Raw genomic sequence first — 18761 nt, 5'->3', positions numbered from 1 at the left:
GGCCACCACGCAGTCCAGGTCCAGGGTCTGTCCCTCGGCRATGGAGGGTGACGGGGACTCCACRCGGACGGGCGGCACAGCACCTGCAGAGCACCGTGCTGGGAATAACCCGGCGGAACCTCCGCAAGCGTCGTCCCGGGCGCTGCTGCCGCCCTTACCTGGCGCCACCACCACCTCGATCCGGGCCCGGGCCGTGCCGGAGGCACTGGTGCCGACGCAGAGGTAGACGCCGCCATCGGCCGCCGTGATGGAGGGGATCACGAGGGTGGCGATGTCGGTGCGCTCCGAGCGCGCCTGCGGGCAGGAAGGAGGTGGTGTGAGGACACAGAGGGACCACTCTGGCACCCAAACCTTCCCCAGCGCCCCCCGTGCCGGCTCACCTGCGGGGGCAGATCACCCCCCTGCTTCTCCCAGGAGATGGTGGCGTCGGGCGAGCCGGAGACGCGGCAGTAGAGCCGCACCGTGGAGCCCTCCTGCACCTCGGTGCGCTCGGGGCTCACCTGCACCTGGGGCGCCTCGGCACCTGCGGGCAGCACCGCGGGCAGGTGGGGGCGCTGCCGCCGCCACCGCGGGCAGGGAGAGGCGCAGGGGCCGCCCTACGCACCTTGCACGCGGAGGAAGGCGCGYGCCACGTGCTGCCCGGCGCTGCTGCGCGCGCGGCAAACGTAGTGCGCCTCGTCGGCGGGCTGGGCGGCCGGGAAGCGCAGGATGCCGCCCTGCACCACGGCGCCCGGCGGCAGCGCGCCGCCCGCGCCACCTGCGACAGCGAGGAGAGGGTCACGCGCCGGCGGTGCCGCCGTCCCCCACCCACCAGCGGCCGGGCACCTACCGAGCCACTCGATGGTGGGCGCCGGGCTGCCCGTGGCCACGCAGCGGAACTCGGCGGGCTGCCCCGGTGCCACGCTCAGCTGTGCTGGCTCCACGGTGGCGCTGGGGGCGGCGGTGGGGCTGGCTGCATCGGGGTGAGAGGTTTGGCTCAGGTCCCCCCAAGCTGCTCCCTAGTTCTCCCAGCACCCCAATTTTGCCCCTACACTGGGTGTGTGGTTGGGCATCCTGCCCTTGCTTGAGGACTTACAGCGTCTGTGGCCTTCCATGAACTCAACGGGTCCGTAAAACATCTGAGTCTTCGAAGGGGCTGCAAAACAAGCCCAGGTTTCCAGGCAGTGCCGTGGGCAAGCCAAGGAGCTTCTCTTGCCCCTCACCGTGGCCTCTAGGCTCTGCACGAGGCTGGATGGGGAAGCGGGGAGAGCAGGCGGGCACCTTGGACGTAGAGTGTGGCCGTGCCCTCGTCCATGTCGAGCATGTTGGAGCCGGTGCAGACGTAGACACCGGCGTCTTCGGGCTGCACGTTGCGGATGGTGAGGATGCCGTTGAAGTCCATGGCGCGGCTCGGCAGCTTGCCGTGGTTCTGGCGCGTCCACACCAGAGTGTAGGCAGGCGACTGGCGAGGAAGAGGAGGGTGAGGAAGGGTGGTGGARGGGGGAGATGTGGCTCGGTGCTGCTCTGAAGGGCTCAGAGCTGCTCGGATGGGCCAGGTGGGCAAGCAGGGGTGTCTGCATGTCCCATGCAACTGCACGGGCACCCAGGGATATCAGCATGGCCAGGTGGGCCCCCAGGGGCACCTTGCAAGCTCAGGTGCCCCATTCACCTGCCCCGCTGCCCCTCACCTTGCTCTTGGCCGTGCAGATGAAGGTGACATCGGCACCAGGCTTCACCCGTTGCACYCTCTTCTCCTCCACTGTCACCGTGATGGGCTTGCTGGGGCTTTCTGCGCCCCGAAGGGAGAGAGAAAGCGAAGGCTGAGCCCTGGCCTTGGCCTTCCCAGCAGCCGGTGTCTCCTCTCCCTGGGGTCCCTACCAGTGACGATGACCTCGGCRCGGCTGGCGTTGCTGTGCTGCAGGTTGCGGCAGGAGCAGATGTAGACGCCGGCCTCGGAGGGCTGGATGTTGGCGAAGTGCAACTCCTCGCCTGGGGGCATGGGTGGCTGAGAGCCCGACGCAATGCCCCCCTTCCCGGGCAGGCCCCCGCGCAGCGCCCCGACCCGGTACCTTCGCGACGGCTCTGGGCGCCGCCGGGCAGCGGGCGCCCGTCTTCCCGCGACCAGTAGTAGTAGAAAGGGGGGTCCCCGCTGGCCTGGCACTGCAGGGTCACCGCRCTGCCTTGGGCCACCGTGGTCCTGGGCGGGTGGATGCGCACGGCCAGGGGCGCCGAGTCTGCAGCGCACGGGCAGAGCGGCRGCGGTCAGGGTGGGTGGCGCGGTGCCAGTGCCACCGTGCACACCACTGTCACCACCGCCACTTACCCACGGGCAGGCACCTCTGTCCCCGCACGTTGGGGTCTCCCACGTAGCCGGGCGCGCACCTGGGGGACACAAGCGGCGCGGGTCGGCGGGGCGGGCTCCGGGTGCCGTCACCCGCGGGCAAGGCAGTACTCACTGCTCGCAGTACTGCCCGGTGTAGCCAGGCTCACAGGCGGTGCAGCGGTAGCCACCAGCTCCCAGGCTCTCACACGTCCGTGAGAACCTGCGGGGACACAGAGGGCACCGGTGGCAGTGGCGGGCACCCCAAAGCAGCTCCCACGCCGTGGCAGCCTGGCAAGCCCGGCACAGGGCCGGTTGGGGGCACTCACTGGTTCTCAGGATGGAGCAGCGGGCAGGCRCAGGGCTGGCAGTCCTCCGGCGTGCCGGCCGTGGCGTCCCCGTAGAAGCCGGGCGAGCACTGGTCGCAGAACTCACCTGCCGTGTTGTGCAGGCAGCTCTGCGGAGAGGAGCAGCAGGCGCTGCGGAGGGTGCCCTGCGGCGGGCACCCAACGGAGCCACACGCGCCCAACGGGGACACTTACGGAGCAGGCGCCGCTCTCRGGGTGGCAGCTGTCCGAGTGGCCGTTGCACTCGCAGAGCTCGCAGTGGCCCAGGTAGAGCCCGCCGCCGGTGCGGGTGTAGCCAGGAGCGCAGTCCTGCCGGGGCGCGTGGGTGAGCGCCGTGCGGCACCGCCACCACGGCCACCCCGCCACCGCACCTGCCTGCCCCGCTCACCTGGCACGAGAGCCCGCGGTAGCCCGGTGGGCACCGGCACTCCTCGACCTCCGGCGCCGGCGGCAGCCCGGGGGCGGCCGGCACGGCGGTCTCCATGCTGACGCCGGCGATGCTGGACGAGGCCATGTTGGTGGAGTAGGTGGCACGGATGAGGATCTCATCCAGGTCGGCCAGGGCCATCATGAGATGCTCCCGTGTGGCCGGCTGCCCGTCCGGGCGTTTCCAGTATTGCTGTGGGCGGAGAGGCAGCATGGGGGYCGGCTTGCACAGAGGCAACGGGGGACACCTGGACACGGCACCCACCCGGTCCTGCCGCTCTGACCCGCTCCTACCTCGTGGAAGACGATCTCGAAGGCGCGCGGTGTGCGCGGCGGCAGCTCGGGCTGGTAGGCCACCAGCGTGATGTCATTGCCCTGTGGCACGTGGCGAGGAGGAAGAGGGTGAGCAGAGAAGGTTCTGGCTGCCTGTGCTCACCCGGCTCCGCGTGTCACCGCTCTGTACCGTGATCTGGACGTCGGCATCGGGCAGCGGGGCACCACGTCCGCTGGGGGTGTACGCCAAAGTGTAGCGCAGCCGCCCGCCGTAGGAGCCCACCTGCAACGGGGAGGAAGAGGAAGGTGAGGAGGCAGCAGGCAGGCGCTCCAGGACTCTGCAGCGCTGCTCCAGGGGCAGGCGCCGCCGTTACCTGGTYGCCCAGGTAAATGCCGGGGAGCTGCCAGTAGAAAACGCTGGTGGGGAGCAGAGGGAAGCCCGTGAAGACCAGAGCAGACTGGCACGGATGGAAAGGCAGAAAGACAGAAGGAAGCTGTGGGCGCCGGAGAGTGGCAGGGYGCGGGGAGCAGGGCCCGGGCTCCGCGCTGCCAGCCCCGCGGGCGAGCGCGCCGGTACCTCGGCGGCGTCTCGGCCCGGCGCGGCGGCCAGGGCTCTGCGCAGCTGCTCCTCCGCCGGCACCGCGCCGCTCCGTGCCACGGGCTGGCGGGCGGCACCGGGGCTGGGCAGCGAGCGGGAGCGTGCACCGTGTGCCCGGCGCATGCGGGCGAAATAGGTTTCTCTGCGCTTTGGAGCGAGCAGAGAGGAGGAGGAAGAAAGGCAAGAGGAGAGAGACGGGGTCAGCAGGGGACGCGCCGCCGGTGCCAGCAGCCCAAAACATTCCCAGCTGCGCCGCCCCCGCGCCAGCTGCCAGCGACGGGCTGGGCCGCGTCCCAGTGGCCGCGGGGACGCGTGTGCCCCCTTACCTTGTCCCCCTGGTAGAGYGGCGGCAGCTGCCAGTAGTAGGACTCGCGGCCCAGCTCGGCGAAGCGGCCGTACGTGAGCTGGGGGCCCGCGGCACCCATCTCCACGCTGAAACCCGTCTCCACGCGGCTGCTGTGCTGCCGGTTGACCAGGGCGAAGTCCTGGAAGGCGCCGGGCGCGAAGGAGGTGCTGAGCTGCGGGGAGAGCGCGGGTGAGCGGCGCCGGCGGGCGCGACGGCGGCAGGATGCACCGAGCGGCTCCTACCAGCATGCGGGAATAGGAGGAGCTGGTGCACTGCTGCACGATGCCCATGCAGAAGCAGGGCAGGCAGCCYGCGGGGTTGTCGGCGCTCAGGTGGAAGTGGTGGGGGCGGCAGGAGGCACAACGGGGGCCCTTGACGTTGGCCTGTGAGCGATGAGGCAAGTGTTGGGTGCTGCATCATGGTGCGGTGCATCTTGGAGCATCGCGGTGCATCGCGGTGCATCACGGTGCATCACGGTGCATCATGGTGCACTGCAGTAGGTCATGGCACGTTGCAGTGCATCACGGTGCATCGTGGCACCAAACTCACCTTGCATTGGCACAGCCCGTCGGCATCGCAGGCCCTGCTGAGGCTGCCGCGCRGGTCGCACTGGCACTGCTCGCCCGGCTCTGCGCGCAGGAGGAGAGCAGTGAAGCACATCCCACAAGCCCCATCTCCATCCCCGTCACCACCGGCGCTCACCTCGGCACGGCTGGTCGCGCGGCGGGTCCCCCACGAAGCCCGGAGAGCACCTGGGTGAGAGGGAGAGCGTGAGCACCATGCGCAAGTGCCCACCTCCCGCGCTGAGCCCCGCGGCGCCCGCACCTCTCGCAGAGCCGCCCGGCATAGCCCGGCGCGCAGGCGCTGCACGTGGGCTGCCCGTCRGTGTCTGCAAAGCAGGTCCTGGTCTCCCTGGCACAAAGAGGGCACAAGAGCTGAGCAGTCACCACAGAGGTGCCAGGAGGGCGGGCAGGGACAGGGAGACACATACTGAGTGGCGGAGGGCGGTCCGTGGCAGGGACAGGGCTGGCAGTCACCGGGGGTCCCACGGGTGGCGTCACCGTAGTAGCCCGCTTGGCACTTGTCGCACTGGGYGCCCTCAGTGTTGTGGCGGCAGTCCTGGCGCGGGAGAGAGCCTGACTGAGCGGCAGGAGGAGGAGGAGGACGCGTGCAAGAGGAGGAGGCGCGTGGGGGGCTCACCTGGCACACACCGCTCTCGGGGTGGCACTCGTCCGCGTGCCCGTGGCACTGGCAGCGCTCGCAGGTGCCCAGGTAGAGCCCGCCGGAGGTGCGGGTGTAGCCGGCGGCGCAGTCCTGCCGGAGCAGAGCGCGCGGCCAGGAGACGTGTGGCACCCCCTTGGCCCCATGCACTGGGAGCGAGCGGGAGCCCGCGGGAGCTCACCTGGCACGAGGGGCCGCGGTAGCCGTCGGGGCAGGCGCAGTCCTCCACCTCCAGCGCCCGCCGCAGCCCCGTGGYGTGTGGCACGGCCACGTCCATGCGCACATCGGCGAGCCTGTGAGGAGAGCAAGCGGGTGCCATATCGTGTCCCTCCCACCACCAAAAGCCACACCGGGGCTGTGTCCCCACCCTCGCCCCCATTACCTGCTCTCCAAGGGGGTCTCCGAGTAGGACGCACGGATCATGAGCAAGTCCACRTCGGCCAGCGCCATCAGGAGATGCTCCCTCGTGGCCTCGCGCCCATCGGCCCGGCGCCAGGCGCGCTGCGAGGGCACAGCGTGAGCCGGGGACGGGCACTGCTGGCAGTGATGKGGTCACCCCGGCGCGGCGGCACCGCGCAGCCCTCACCTCGCGGAAGGGCACGGTCACGGTGGCGGGGACGCCGGGCGGCGGGCTGGCCTCGCTGAAGTGCTCCAGGGTGATGCCGTTGCCTCGCAGCAGCACGTCGGGGTGGCGCAGCAGCGGGCGCGCGCCTGCCGGCGCCGCGTGGCTCACCGTGTAGCGCAGCTCGCCGCCGTAGGACGTCACCTGCGCGGCACGGCGTCACCGCCGCGTCCCCATCCCCGCCAGCGCAGCCTTCCCCATCGCACCCACACTGTCCCACCTTGTCGCCGGTGAAGCTCGGTGGCAGCACCCAGAAGTAGACATCACGGGGCAGCGTGTGGAAGTCGGAGAAGGCGACCTCGGTGGCGCCGGCGAAGCGCACGCCCTCGCTCACCGTCTGCGTGGCACCCAGGTTGGCCAGGCTGAAGGGCGTCTCGGCCGTGGCGCGCACCTGCCAAAGCGGCGGCAGCTCGGAGGGCGCCCGGAGCTCCGGAGCAGGGCGGGACGGCGCCGGGTCGCGTGTGCCGCGGTACCTGGTCGCGGTGCCAGGAGGAGCTGGCGCACTGCCGCGAGACGCCCATGCAGAAGCACTTGAGGCAKCCGTCGGGGTTGGCGTGGCTCAGGTGGAAGGCGCCCGCCGCRCACTCGTCGCACAAGCGGCCCGTCACGTTGGGCTGCGGGGGCCCAAGGGGTGGCCGGTTGCCCACCATGGCCGGGTGCCCACACCACAGAGATGCCCATACCGGAGGGATGCCCGCGCTGGAGGAGTGGGCACCGGGCTACCTACCTTGCAGCGGCATGTGCCACCCTCAGTGTCCTGGCCCCCGCGCTCGTCACATTTCACGATTTCCTGGCCTGTGGGTACAGCAGGGAGTGAGTGSTGGAACCTGGCCGTGGCCCCGTCACTGTCACCATCTTTGCCCCCATCAGTGTCCCTGTCCACATCCCAGACTCTGTTCCCATTCCTATTCCTGTCCCTATTCTCATCCCTGTACAACTATCCCATCATTTCCACTCCCTTCCCAGTGCCTGTCTTTGCCCCTATCCTCATCCCCATCTCCATTCCCATCYTTATCTTCACCTTCATCATCCACATCCCAGTCCTCTTCTGCATCCCTGTCTGTATCCCCATCTTCATCCTGGACCTCRTTCTCATCCCCATCCTCATCCCCATCATGCTCCTCACCCTCATCCTTGTCCYTGTCCCCATCCYCATCCCCTTCCCTGTCCCCATCCTTGGCACTCACCGATGGGGGTGCACTTCCCTCCCGGTTGGATGGGATCACCCTGGAAGCCAGGCGCACACCTAGACAGGGAAGGACCACGCGCTGGGACGGTGCCACCACCACCTGCCCCGGGCCRCCCCGGCCGGGTCTGGCCACTGGCCACGCACCTCTCGCAGCGGCGGCCGGCGTAGCCGGGGGCGCAGGCGTCGCACGTGGCCTGCCCGTCCGTGTCGAGGAAGCAGGACTCGGAGAAGCGGCGCCCCGGCTCGGCGTAGGGGCAGGGGCAGGGCCGGCAGCTGCCCGCCGTGCCCAGCGTGGCRTCGCCGAAGTAGCCGGCGCGGCACTTCTCGCACCGCGGGCCCTCCGTGTTGTGCTGGCAGTTCTGCGATGGGCACCGGCGTGAGCGCCCAGGGCGCACGCCGCCCGCGCCGCGTCCCCGTGCCCGCGCCGCCGGCTCACCAGGCAGTGCCCGAAGACGGGGTCGCAGGCGCTGGCGTGGCCGTGGCAGCTGCAGCCCGAGCAGGTGCCCAGGTAGGGCCCGTGGGGCAGGCGCTCGAAGCCGGCGGCGCAGCGCTCGCAGGAGAGCCCCGCGTAGCCCGCTGGGCAGCGGCACCGCTCCACGGCCTCGGCCGGGCCCAGCCCCGTGTCCTCAGCGCCGCTGACCTCCATGGCCACGGCGCTGAGGCCGGCGCTCGCCTGGCGCCCGTCGTACACGGCCCGCACCAGCAGGCCCCGCACGTCCTGCAGCGCCAGCAGCAGCTGCTCCCGGCTCACCGCGGCGCCCGCCTCRTCCTCCCACTCGTCCTGCGGGGTGGGGCAAAAGTCACAAGTGGGAAAACAGGTCCACAGGGGCCCAGGAGGGGGCTGCCGTGAAGCCTTGGCAACCACTGTGCCCACCATGTTGAAGAGCAACCACATGCCCCCATGGTGGCCACCATAATCTCCTCAGTGAAGAACATCCACGTCCCCTCCACGGTTGCCACCATGACCATCTCAGTAAAGACCACCCATGTCTCCCAGTGGTGACTACTGTAACCAGCTCAGTGAATACTAACCACGATCCCACACAGTTGCCACTGTACCACTGTACCCGCCTTGGTGAAGACCAGTCGCAACTCGCACGGTGGCCAACAAACCCACCTCAGTGAAAACAACCACATCCCCTCATGGTTGCCACCATACCCACCTCAGCAAAGACCAGTCAACAACCTCCCATGATTGCCCCTATACCCACCTCAGTGAAGACCAACCATGTTCTCTCATGGTTGCCCCCATACCCATCTCAGCRAAGACCAGTCAACAACCCCCCATGATTGTCCCCATACCCACCTCAGTGAAGACCAGCCACGTCTTCCCATAGACACCCCCATTCCCATCGTACTGAAGATCAACATATCCCACCCATGGTTTCCACCATACTCAAATTGCTGAAGTCATGCCCCCTCATGGCTGCGACCTCAGTGAAGACTATCCACATTCCCCCATGGAGACCACTCTGCTCACCTCAGTGAAGACTACCCACGTCGCCCCTGCACTCACCTCGGTGAAGGTCACCCGGCGGTGGTTGAAGACACCAGGCCGGGTAGGCTCGGCACGGGGCCGGGAGAGCAGCTTGCCACGGGCRCCCAGCAGCACCACGTCGGGCCGTTGTGTCGGCTCCGGCGGCCCACGGCCCAGGTGGTAGCGCACGGTGTAGCTCAGCACGCCACCGTAGGCGTCCACCTACCCGCAAGCAGAGGGTTGGTGTTGCGGTCACCGCCACGGCCGTCCCCTTGCCCCCGTGCCGCGGTGACCGCTCACCTTGTTGCCCAGGAAGGGCTGCGGCAGCGCCCAGGCGGCCTCGCGAGCCGGGAAGTGCCGTGACAGGTCCAGCAGCTGGAACTCCTCGGCGCCGGTGTCGATGCGCAGCTGCGGCGCCGCCAGCGCCGGGGCGCCCGCCGGCCCCGCCGTCACGTTCACACCTAGCGCCCATGGGACCGGCATGAGGCACGGCGCCGGCGCCGCCGTCCCGGCGCGGCACCGCGCGGCCCCGGTGCTCACCCTTGAAGTCGCCGGGGCGGTCGAAGCGGAGCTCGATGCGGCGGCGGTGCTGGCCGGCGCCGTGGCACACGCTGGTGACGCCGAAGCAGAAGCAGGGCAGGCAGCGCCCGGCCGCGGGCAGGTGGAAGTGGCCGGCGGGGCAGGGCCCTGCGGGAGGGCGGTGAGCGCGGGGTGGCGGGGCCGCCGGGCGGGACACGGCGGGGGCGCGCGCGAGGGCTCACCGCGCGGCGGCGTGACGGTGAGCACGCCGTCGGGGATGCCGAACACCATGCCGCGCGCGTTGATGGCCTCGCACGTGTAGGCGCCCTGGTCGGCCTCCTTCACGTCGCGGATGGTCAGCGTGCCCTGGCCCTTCTCGCTCACGATGGACACCCTGGACGGGGGACACTGCCACCATCAGCCTGCCCCCTGCCAGGCCACGCCCCTCGTGGCAAGCCACACCTCCTCACTGCATGCCCCTCTTACTGCAAGCCCCTCCCCCTTGATGCAAGCTCCTCCCATCACCTCAAGCCCCTCCCACCACCTCCCATACCTTTCATTGTGAGACCCCTGGCTACAAGCTCCTCCCATCACAAGCCCCTCCTCCTTGTTGCAAGCCCCTCCCACCACCTCCTGCCCCCATTGAGCCCCTTGCACCATTTCCAGCCCCACTCTGCCGCAAGCCCCTCCCACAACATCCAAGCCCCTCCCACCACAAGCCCCCTATCACATGCAAGCTCCACCCCACAGAAGTGACCCCGCCCACTGCTGCAGGCTCCCCAGCACTTGCCGCCCAAGCCCCGCCTCCCGTGCAAGCCCCKCCTCCCGTGCAAGCCCCGCCCTCGGCACCTGCGGCTGGCGGGGATGTGTCCCCAGTTGAGGCGCCAGGTGATGATGGGGGTGGGGACGCCGGTGGCCACGCAGGTGAAGCGCACGGTCTGGCCTGGCACCGCCTGCACCGCCTCCACCGGCGGCGTCACCACCTGCGGGGGGACTGCGGGGGACACGCATCACCCGTGTGCACCACGGGCACAACCATCCCGGCACCGCTACAGGGGACATGCGTCACCCATGGGCACCACGGGCACCACCATCCCAGCACCGCTGCAGGGGACATGTGTCACCCGTGTGCACCATGGGCACAACCATCCCGGCACCACTGCGGGGGACACGTGTCACCCGTGTGCACCACGGGCACCACCATCCCGGCACCGCTGCGGGGGACACGCGTCACCCGTGTGCACCATGGGCACCACCATCCCGGCACCACTGCGGGGGACACGCGTCACCCGTGTGCACCACGGGCACCACTGGCACCACTGGCACCACTGCGGGGGACACGCGTCACCTGTGTGCACCATGGGCACAACCATCCCGGCACCACTGCGGGGGACACGCGTCACCTGTGTGCACCACGGGCACAACCATCCCGGCACCACTGTGGGGGACACGCGTCACCCATGGGCACCATGGGCACCACCATCCCGGCACCACAGGGGCACTGCCGGGGACACGCATCACACATGTGCAGCACGGGCACAACCATCCTGGCGCCGTGGGAGCACTGCGGGGGACACGCGTCACCCGTGTGCACCACGGGCACAACCATCCCGGCGCCGCTGCGGGGGACACGCGTCACCCGTGTGCACCATGGGCGGCACCATCCCAGCTCTGCACCCAGCACCGCGCCTGGTCCAGCACCACCAGCAGCACGGGGTTCTAGCACAGTGGCCCGCACAGCGCCCAGCACTGCAGCCGGCACAGGCCCTAGCGCGGTGCCTGGTGTGGCACTATGACCGGCACAGGGTCCGGTGCTCTACCTGCCATGCCAAGGTCCCAGCACTGCAGCCGGCACAGCAACGGCACCGTGCTCAGTGCAGCACCGCGACCGACACGGGGCCCAGCACCACAGCCAGCATTGCACCCAGCACAAGTCCTACCGCTTCACGTGCTGCAGCACCAGCACCGGCATGAGATGCCCACCCTACAGCCGGCACTGCCCCCCGCGGCACCCCCACACACCCCCGCGGCGTCCCCGGCACTCACCGCAGCCGACCTCGTCGGAGCGGTCGGGACAGTCGGGCTCCTCGTCRCACTGGTAGCTTGCGGGGATGCAGCTACGGCTGGACACGCATGTGAACTGCTCCGGCTCGCACGTGTCCCCCGGCGCCTTGGTGGCTGTGGGACAGGGCCGGTGGCGGTGTTGGCACCAGCCAGGTGACCCGGCACGGCACCGCTGGCGCTGCTGGGGACACTCACGGCAGTTGGTCTCGTCGGAGCCATCGCCGCAGTCATCGTCGCCGTCGCAGCGCCAGAGCTTGAGGGCGCAGTGCCCGTTGCGGCACTTGAACTCATTGGGCTCGCAGGGCGTGGGGGTCCCTGCAGGTGCCATTGCAGTGTCACCATCGCTGTCCCCGTCCCCGTGCCGGACACCACCCCCGCCGCCCCCGGGCGCTCACCGCAGCCCAGCTCGTCGCTGCCGTCRGCGCAGTCCCGCTCGCCGTCGCACAGGTAGTCGCGGGGCACGCACTGACGGTTGCCGCACGCTGCCTCGTCGGGGCGGCACCGCGACTGTGCCGGCGCCAGCACCGTGGCCGCTGGGCGCACAGTGGCCACCCGCGCTGTGCTGGTGGCCGCACGTGCCGTGCTGGTGGCCGCGCGCGCTGTGCTGGTGGCCGGCGGCATAGTGGTGGCCGGTGACGTGGTGGATGGGGCAGCCGCGTCCGTGGGACCTGGGGAGCGATCGGTTAGCGGAGCGGAGAGGGGAAGGCGGAGGGAGAGCGCGCTGGGGAAAGGGGACACGCGCGGGGTGGGCACAGGCGCAGGGGACGGCGAACGTGCCAGTCTCACCACAGCCCTCCTCGTCCGAGGCGTCGCGGCAGTCGGGCCGGCGGTCGCAGCGGTACGAGCCCTCCACGCACTCGCCGCTGCCGCAGGCGAACTCCAGCGCGCTGCAAGCGCGCCGCTGCGGCGTCACTGCCGGGGAGGGCGGACGGCATGCTCAGCGGTGGCACTTCACCAGTGCAACCCGAGGCCACCGACGCAACCCAATGCCACCGGTGCATCCCGTCCATGCCACCGGTGCCACCCGTGCAACATGATGCCGGTGCATCCTGCCAGTGCATCCCACCGGTGCAACCCACTGCCACCAGTGCCACCCCCGCCAGCAGCCGTGCAGCCCATGGCCGCTGTCCCCACTGCTCACCGGTGCCGAGCCGCCGGAACTGGAAGCCCTCCTCGGAGGTGACGTAGGAGGCGATGGAGCCGGCGGCCACCACGGCGCGCAGCACCTCGCGGATCTGCTCCTCGTCGCCGTTGCCCTCCGAGCCCACGTCCAGCTCCACAAAGACGGAGCCGGCCACCTCCCTGCAGCGGGGAACAGGGCGTGGGCACGGGCAGGACCCTGTGCACCAGCRTCACTGCATCCCACCATGGCACTCACTTGATGAAGACCACGCTGACCACCTGCTCGCCGGGGATCTTGTAGTACTCGGACTCCAGCTGCGGTTGAGGCAGGAAGGAGGRGGCATCAGTGCGGTCCCTTGGGGACATCCCCATCCCCGTGTCACCCCTCGGCACTCACCGTGTCCACCACGGCCTCGGCCACCTCCCGAAACTCCTCAGAGGCGGCGTCCTCCAGCCGGGCACTGTAGTCAATGCTGTGGGTGAAGTTCACCAGCGCCCGGAAATAGACTGCAGAGGGGACACAGGGACAGGGTTGGCACTGTCCCCAAGGTCCCTGCTGTGTCCCGGTGCCACCCACAGCACTTACTGAGAGGGCCGTCATCGTCCGGCCCCACCATGCCGGCCGGCTCGGGTGCTGCTGCCGCGCACAGCAAGAGGAAGAGGAGGAAAAGGAGGAAGAAGAGAAGCCAGGAGAGAGCGGAGGATGAGCACGGAGGTGGCAGTGTGCCCAGGTGACGTCCTGGTGTCCCTGTGCTGCTCACTTACCTGTGGGCTCCAGCTCGCCGCTGGCCATGACCAAGCCGGGGATGTCGGCACCGCCAAGCGAGCTGGCGCCGCTGCCGTCCTCGCCACTGCCATCTGCAAAAGGAGCCCCCGTGAGCCGCCAGCAGCAGCCAGGCGCCCAGGTGGCACCGCGGGGGCCGCGCGCGGCGCCGTACCGCCCGAGGGCTCGTCGGCCAGCAGGTCCTCGTCATCRGAGAGCTGCGCGTAGTAGCGGCGGCCGCGCGCGCTGCCGGGCCGGTCCGCCTCGGTGTCCTCGGGGAAGGAGGCGTCGCGCCGGCCCGCGGCCACCTGCACGGGGACAGGGCGCAGAGGCGGCTGAGGGCGCCGCTCGCCGCGGGCGCCTGGCAAGCGCCGCGGCCGCATAGCTGCGCGCTGGAGTCATGGGCGGCGCGGGCGGCGCGCGGGCGATGAGCTCATCCCGCCGGCCGCCCACCGCATTCCTGCGCCCGCGGCCACGCAGCTGCCCCGGGGCCGCAGCGYGCCGGGGGGGACGGCAGCGTGCGGGGCCGCGCTGCCGCGCGTGGGCCCGCGCGTGGGGCTGGCAGCGCTCGCACCGCTGCGCGCCCACGCCGCGGGGGATGCGCGCGCGCTCGCACCGCGCCACGCTTGCACCGACGCGGGCCGTGCGTGCGCGCTTGCACTGCCTCATGCATGCGCCACGTGGGGCTGAGCGTGCAGGCTTGCACTGCTGCATGCCTGCACCACGTGGGGCTGCGTGTGCGTGCGTGCACTGCTGCATGCTTGCACCGACGTGCGCTGTGCGTGCGCGCTTGCATCGAGACGCGTGCGCCGCGTGGGGCTGYGCCCGCGTGCTCGCACTGCCACGTACATGCACTGGCATGTGCTGCTGCACACGCACTGGCACTGCTACATGCGTGCACCGCTACATGCATGCACCAGGACAGGGCTTGCACTGCCGTGTGCATGCACCAGTATCGGCCGTGCGTGTGCTTGCACTGCCGCGTGCACGCACCAAGGCGGAGCTGCCAACGCTCTCGTGGCACCGCTTGCACACGCGCTTGCATCACCCCGCGTGCATCCTGGTGCTCCCACACATGCATCCCGGCGCTCCCACGCATACACGCAACSCCCCGCTGCACCCACGGTCCCGCACACAAAACGGGGGGGCGAGTGGGGGGGTGCAGCCGCCAGGTCCCCCCCCCTGTAGCTGGGCCGAGGAATCCGTCGGGGCAGCAATTTGCTGTGCAAACAAGCGCGGGCGGATTAGAGCGGGCGCGGGGGCCGGCGCGGGGGGATCGCTCAGGATTTACCCGCCACAAAGGGTGGGAAAAAGCACGGCCGCCCCGGGCGAGGGGGAGCGGGATGGGATGGGGGGGGGACACGCGAATGCCAGCGCGGCGCCGTGCCCAGGACGCCTGGGCCCYGGCCAGGCTGGCGGGGACAGGCACCAGACGGTGCCCCCTCCTTCTCCTCCCCCCAAAATATCCCGGCCTCGGGCACGGCTCTGATGGAAGCGGAGGGTGTTGGTGCTTTGGGGAAACTGAGGCACGACCCACCCCTGCACTCGGCCACACGTGCAGCGAGCGGGTCGGGGCTCAGCTGCGCGCGGGGAGGGCGYGGGGGCCGGGCACACCTGTCCCATCCGCCGGCGGAATGGGAAAGAACCCGGATCGGGTTACCGGAAACAGCTTGCCGGACCCCCCGGCATCACCCCGGACGCCTGGGCCCGCTGCTGGGGCCATCTCCTTGCAAACCTTCCCCCCTGCTTCATTCCCAAGCAAAATTCCCGGGATGGGGAAAAGCGGGGGGGAGGGAAAATCCCAGCGCGGGGCGGGCAGGATGCCCGGCCGGACGCTGGCGCTCCTCAGTTTTTCCACTGGCCGGCCCAAAATTCCCGCCATATCCGACGGGCGCCCTTGGGGCTGCCCGGGGAGGAAGGCGAGGAAGAGGAGGGAGGTGCCGGCCCCACTGTCACGTCCGCCGCCGGCGCCACGTGGGCTTCGCTGGGACCTCGAGCGAGCGCCGGGGCCGGCGCCGGGATGCAGCGGAAAAGCAGGAAGCGGCCGCCCGGCGCCGCCGCGGGGGGGTTATTAACAGCCCCCCCCGGGCTATTGTTTCCCAAGGCCGCGGCGGCTTCCAGCCCCAAAAGGTGTTTCCCGGCCGTGTTTCCCGGCCGCTTCCTGCGGAGGCGCGAGGACGGGGCGTCCCCCCCCGCCCGCTGCTGGAGCAGCCGGCAAAGGCATCCCGAATCCCGGCATGCTGCAACGGGATTTGGCTGTTTTCCCCTCTTTTCCTTGCCCCCTCCCATGCCAGAGCGGGAGGAGGAGGTGGATGGAGCTGCCGGCGGCCCCGGGCGCCCTCGCCGCCAGGCGCATTCCTCCCCACTCCCGATTGCCTAATTTATCCAGCTGGGAATAGCAGCCGTCAGGGGGCAAGGGAACGCCCCGGGAAGCGGGGGTGATGGAGGCAGCTGCCCCCTCCCCTGGCACCCCTCTTTCCCCCCCCCCCGCCCCCGCAGGCAGGCAGAGCCGGAGGGGCCCAGGCGTCCTGGCGCAGCGCCTTCCTCCTCCTCCTCCTCCTCCTGGCCATCTTTGGCCATGGGCGACTGCGGAGCTGGGAAAGAAATCAGTGACGGGGCAAAAACGGTGCCGGGGGGGCTGCGACGCGTGGCCCGGCTGTGGCAGGGGGTGGCACACGCGTGTGCACGGTCCCACACGCGTGTGCACGGTCCCACACGCGTGTGCATGGTCTCACACGCGTGTGCACGGTCCCACACGCGTGTGCATGGTCTCACACGCGTGTGCACGGTCCCACACGCGTGTGCACGGTCCCACACGCATGTGCACAGTCCCACACGCGTGTGCATGGTCCCACACACATGTGCATGGTCTCACACGCGTGTGCACGGTCCCACACGCGTGTGCACGGTCCCACACGCATGTGCATGGTCTCACACGTGTGTGCACGGTCCCACACGCGTGTGCACAGTCCCACACGCATGTGCACAGTCCCACACGCATGTGCATGGTCCCACACGCGTGTGCATGGTCTCACACGCGTGTGCACGGTCCCACACGCGTGTGCTTGCTCGCCCGAGGCCTGGCGATCTTATCACACATTCCTGGCCTGACCTCGCCCCCCCCCCAGCTTTAACCCTTGCCGGGCAGCGCGGCGGCGTCCCCGGCGGGTCACCCGATGCCCGCAGTATATTTAGCGCGGCGGTGGCGGTGACGTCCCCAAATGGCCGGGGCCGGCAGGGGAGGGGACGCGGGACCCCGGCGGGGGGGCGGGGGACGGTGGGGACGCCGCGCTGCCAGCGCGGCCCTGAGCAAAAAGGGGCCTCTGTTCTCGGGGCGGCCGCGGGCGAAAGTCCCGGCCCGAAACCGCCCCCGCGCACGGCCTGGACAGAGGGACGCAGGGACGGGGGGACCCCGCCGGGCAGCCCCCCGGGCCCTATTTTGAGACAGTTATTTTTAAGGGCGGGTGCCGGGTGCTGTCCCTGTCACCCTTTAAATTTAGCCAGGGCGGGAGACGGGGTGGGGACGGACGGACACCCCGAGGGGACCCCCTGGCCCTGGTGGGGGGGAAGCGGCTGCCTTGTCCCTCCTGTGCAGGGGGACCCCAAATTCCATCAGGGGACTCCGCGTTGTGGCCTGCTCCGTGTGGTGCTCATAGCTCCTAGGGGACGAGGCTGGGACCCAAATCCCGCTGTTCCACTCCTGGGGGATCCCACATCTCCATGGGGGCTCCCATTCTCGGATGGGATGGGGCAGTGTGCCAAGACCCCCTTTGTCCTGGTCCACGCAGGTCCCCAAGCTCCGGATGGGACAGGGCACGGAGATGGCACCCRACACCAATGGGGTCCACAGGGGTCACCAAAGCCCTTAGGGGACAGGGCAGGGTCCTGGGGGACCCGCATCCCCCTGGTCCATGGGGGACTCAAAATCACTTTTTGGGGGGATTGAGGGGATTGGAGCCGGATGATGGGGACCCCAATGCCCTCAACCCAGGCCTGGGATTTCCCARTGGGATGGGGCACAGAGGAGGGTCCCCATATCCCCCTGGTCCATGCAGGTCCCCAAAGCCCTCACAGGTGGGACACGGTGCTGAGGCCCCACATCCCCATGGGGATCCCCAACTCCTTGGCAGGACAGGACACTGAGGAGGGTCCCCACATCCCCCTGGTCCACGCGGGTCCCCAAACCTCTTCACAAGTGGGACATGGTGCTGGGCTCCCACATCCCCATGGGGGTCCCCAGCTCCCTGGTGGGAYGAGGCACTGAGGAGGGTGCCAGCATCCCCCTGGTCCACGGGGGTCCCCAACCCCCCAGACAGACAGGACAGGGAGCTGGGAGTCTCACACCCCGATGGTCCACGGGGTCCCACATCCTGGGGAAGACGGGACACGGCRCCGGGACCCTATGTCCCCGCGGGGGCCCGCAAGTCCCTAGCGGGACGGGGCACTGAGGAGGGTCCCCGCGGCGCAGAGAGGCCCCGCGCCCCGCGGCGGGCGGCCCCGGCGGAGGGTCCCCGCGCCCCCCGGTACTCACGGCGAGCAGCGGCGCGAGCAGCAGGAGGCCGCCGAGCGCGGCGGGGACGCGCGGCCCCCCCATGGCCGCTCCGCTCCGCTCCGCTCCGCTCCGTCCCGTCCCGTCCCGTCCGTCCCGTCCCGTCCCGCGCGCCGCCCGCCCCGCCCCGCGCCCGGGGGGCGGGACCGGGGCGGGGCAGGGGACACGCGTGGGGCGGGGAAACCCCCCTCACCTCCCGCTCCCGCCCCTCCGCGCGGGATCGGCGGGGGCAAGAGGGCAGGGGCAGAGGAAGGGGTGTAGGGGCCATAGGGGCTATGGGGGGTATAGGGGCTATGGGASGTATAGGGGCTATAGGGGGTACAGYGGGCTATGGGGGTATAGGGGCTATGGGAGGTATAGGGGTTTGGGGGGTATAGRGGCTATGAGGGTATAGGGGCTATAGTGGGTATAGGGGCTATGGGACATATACAGGCTATGGGGAGTACAGGGCCTATGGGGGTGTAAAGGCTGTGAGGAGGTACAGGGGTCTATAAGGGTATAGAAGCTAAGGAGGKATAGAGGCTATGGGGATAGAGGGTYTCTGGGTGTATAGGGTCTATGGGGAGTATAGGGGGGTATGAGGGTATAGGGGCTATGGGTAATATAGGGGGCTGTGGGGAGTACAGGGGTCTATGGGGGTATAGGGGCTATGGAGGAGTACAGGGGGCTATGAGGGTGTAGAGGCTATGGGGGTACAGCAGCTATGGGGGTATAGGGGCTCTGGAGGTGTAGGGGCTCTGGAGGTATAGGGGCTCTGGGGGTATAGGGGCTCTGGGGGTATGTTCAATAAGGACAAGTGCAACTTGTTCAATAAGGACAAGTGCAGGGTCCTGCACCTGGGCAGAAATAGCCCCAGGCACCAGTACAGACTAGGGGTCGACCTGCTGGAGAGCAGCTCCACGGAGAGGGACCTGGGAGTCCTGGTTGACACCAAGTTAACCATGAG

At 69.6% G+C, this 18761-nt stretch overlaps 1 protein-coding gene across 1 annotated transcript; it reads right to left on the bottom strand.

The window, feature by feature from the left end:
• Positions 1 to 6: 6 nt before the first annotated feature.
• Positions 7 to 13649, bottom strand: LOC112959562 (basement membrane-specific heparan sulfate proteoglycan core protein-like; the record flags this gene model as incomplete). Its single annotated transcript, XM_026053585.1, has 48 exons — positions 13442 to 13649; positions 13318 to 13361; positions 13269 to 13281; positions 12901 to 13010; positions 12760 to 12818; positions 12523 to 12683; positions 12135 to 12293; positions 11777 to 11980; positions 11577 to 11696; positions 11364 to 11495; positions 10167 to 10311; positions 9560 to 9711; positions 9339 to 9485; positions 9099 to 9259; positions 8838 to 9020; positions 7758 to 8102; positions 7466 to 7680; positions 7320 to 7378; positions 6860 to 6927; positions 6606 to 6746; positions 6353 to 6523; positions 6097 to 6276; positions 5893 to 6011; positions 5692 to 5803; positions 5490 to 5603; positions 5281 to 5408; positions 5115 to 5192; positions 4992 to 5041; positions 4839 to 4918; positions 4532 to 4672; positions 4270 to 4461; positions 3536 to 3628; positions 3367 to 3447; positions 3035 to 3265; positions 2842 to 2955; positions 2629 to 2756; positions 2436 to 2522; positions 2303 to 2361; positions 2049 to 2213; positions 1858 to 1968; positions 1668 to 1768; positions 1261 to 1441; positions 1079 to 1135; positions 830 to 952; positions 605 to 757; positions 381 to 523; positions 159 to 294; positions 7 to 83 (listed from the first exon to the last, which is right to left on the bottom strand). Coding segments are annotated over exons 1-48 (6231 nt in total), but the record flags the coding sequence as incomplete, so codon positions are not given.
• Between the last annotated feature and the right edge of the window lie 5112 nt (positions 13650 to 18761).

This window comes from Nothoprocta perdicaria, unplaced genomic scaffold (assembly GCF_003342845.1).
Source record: "Nothoprocta perdicaria isolate Ctin4 unplaced genomic scaffold, notPer1 scaffold_117, whole genome shotgun sequence".
In the NCBI taxonomy this organism is placed as follows: Eukaryota; Metazoa; Chordata; class Aves; order Tinamiformes; family Tinamidae; genus Nothoprocta; species Nothoprocta perdicaria.
The sequence above is the reverse complement of the archived record's forward strand: the minus strand, read 5'-3'. Positions and strand labels throughout refer to the sequence as shown.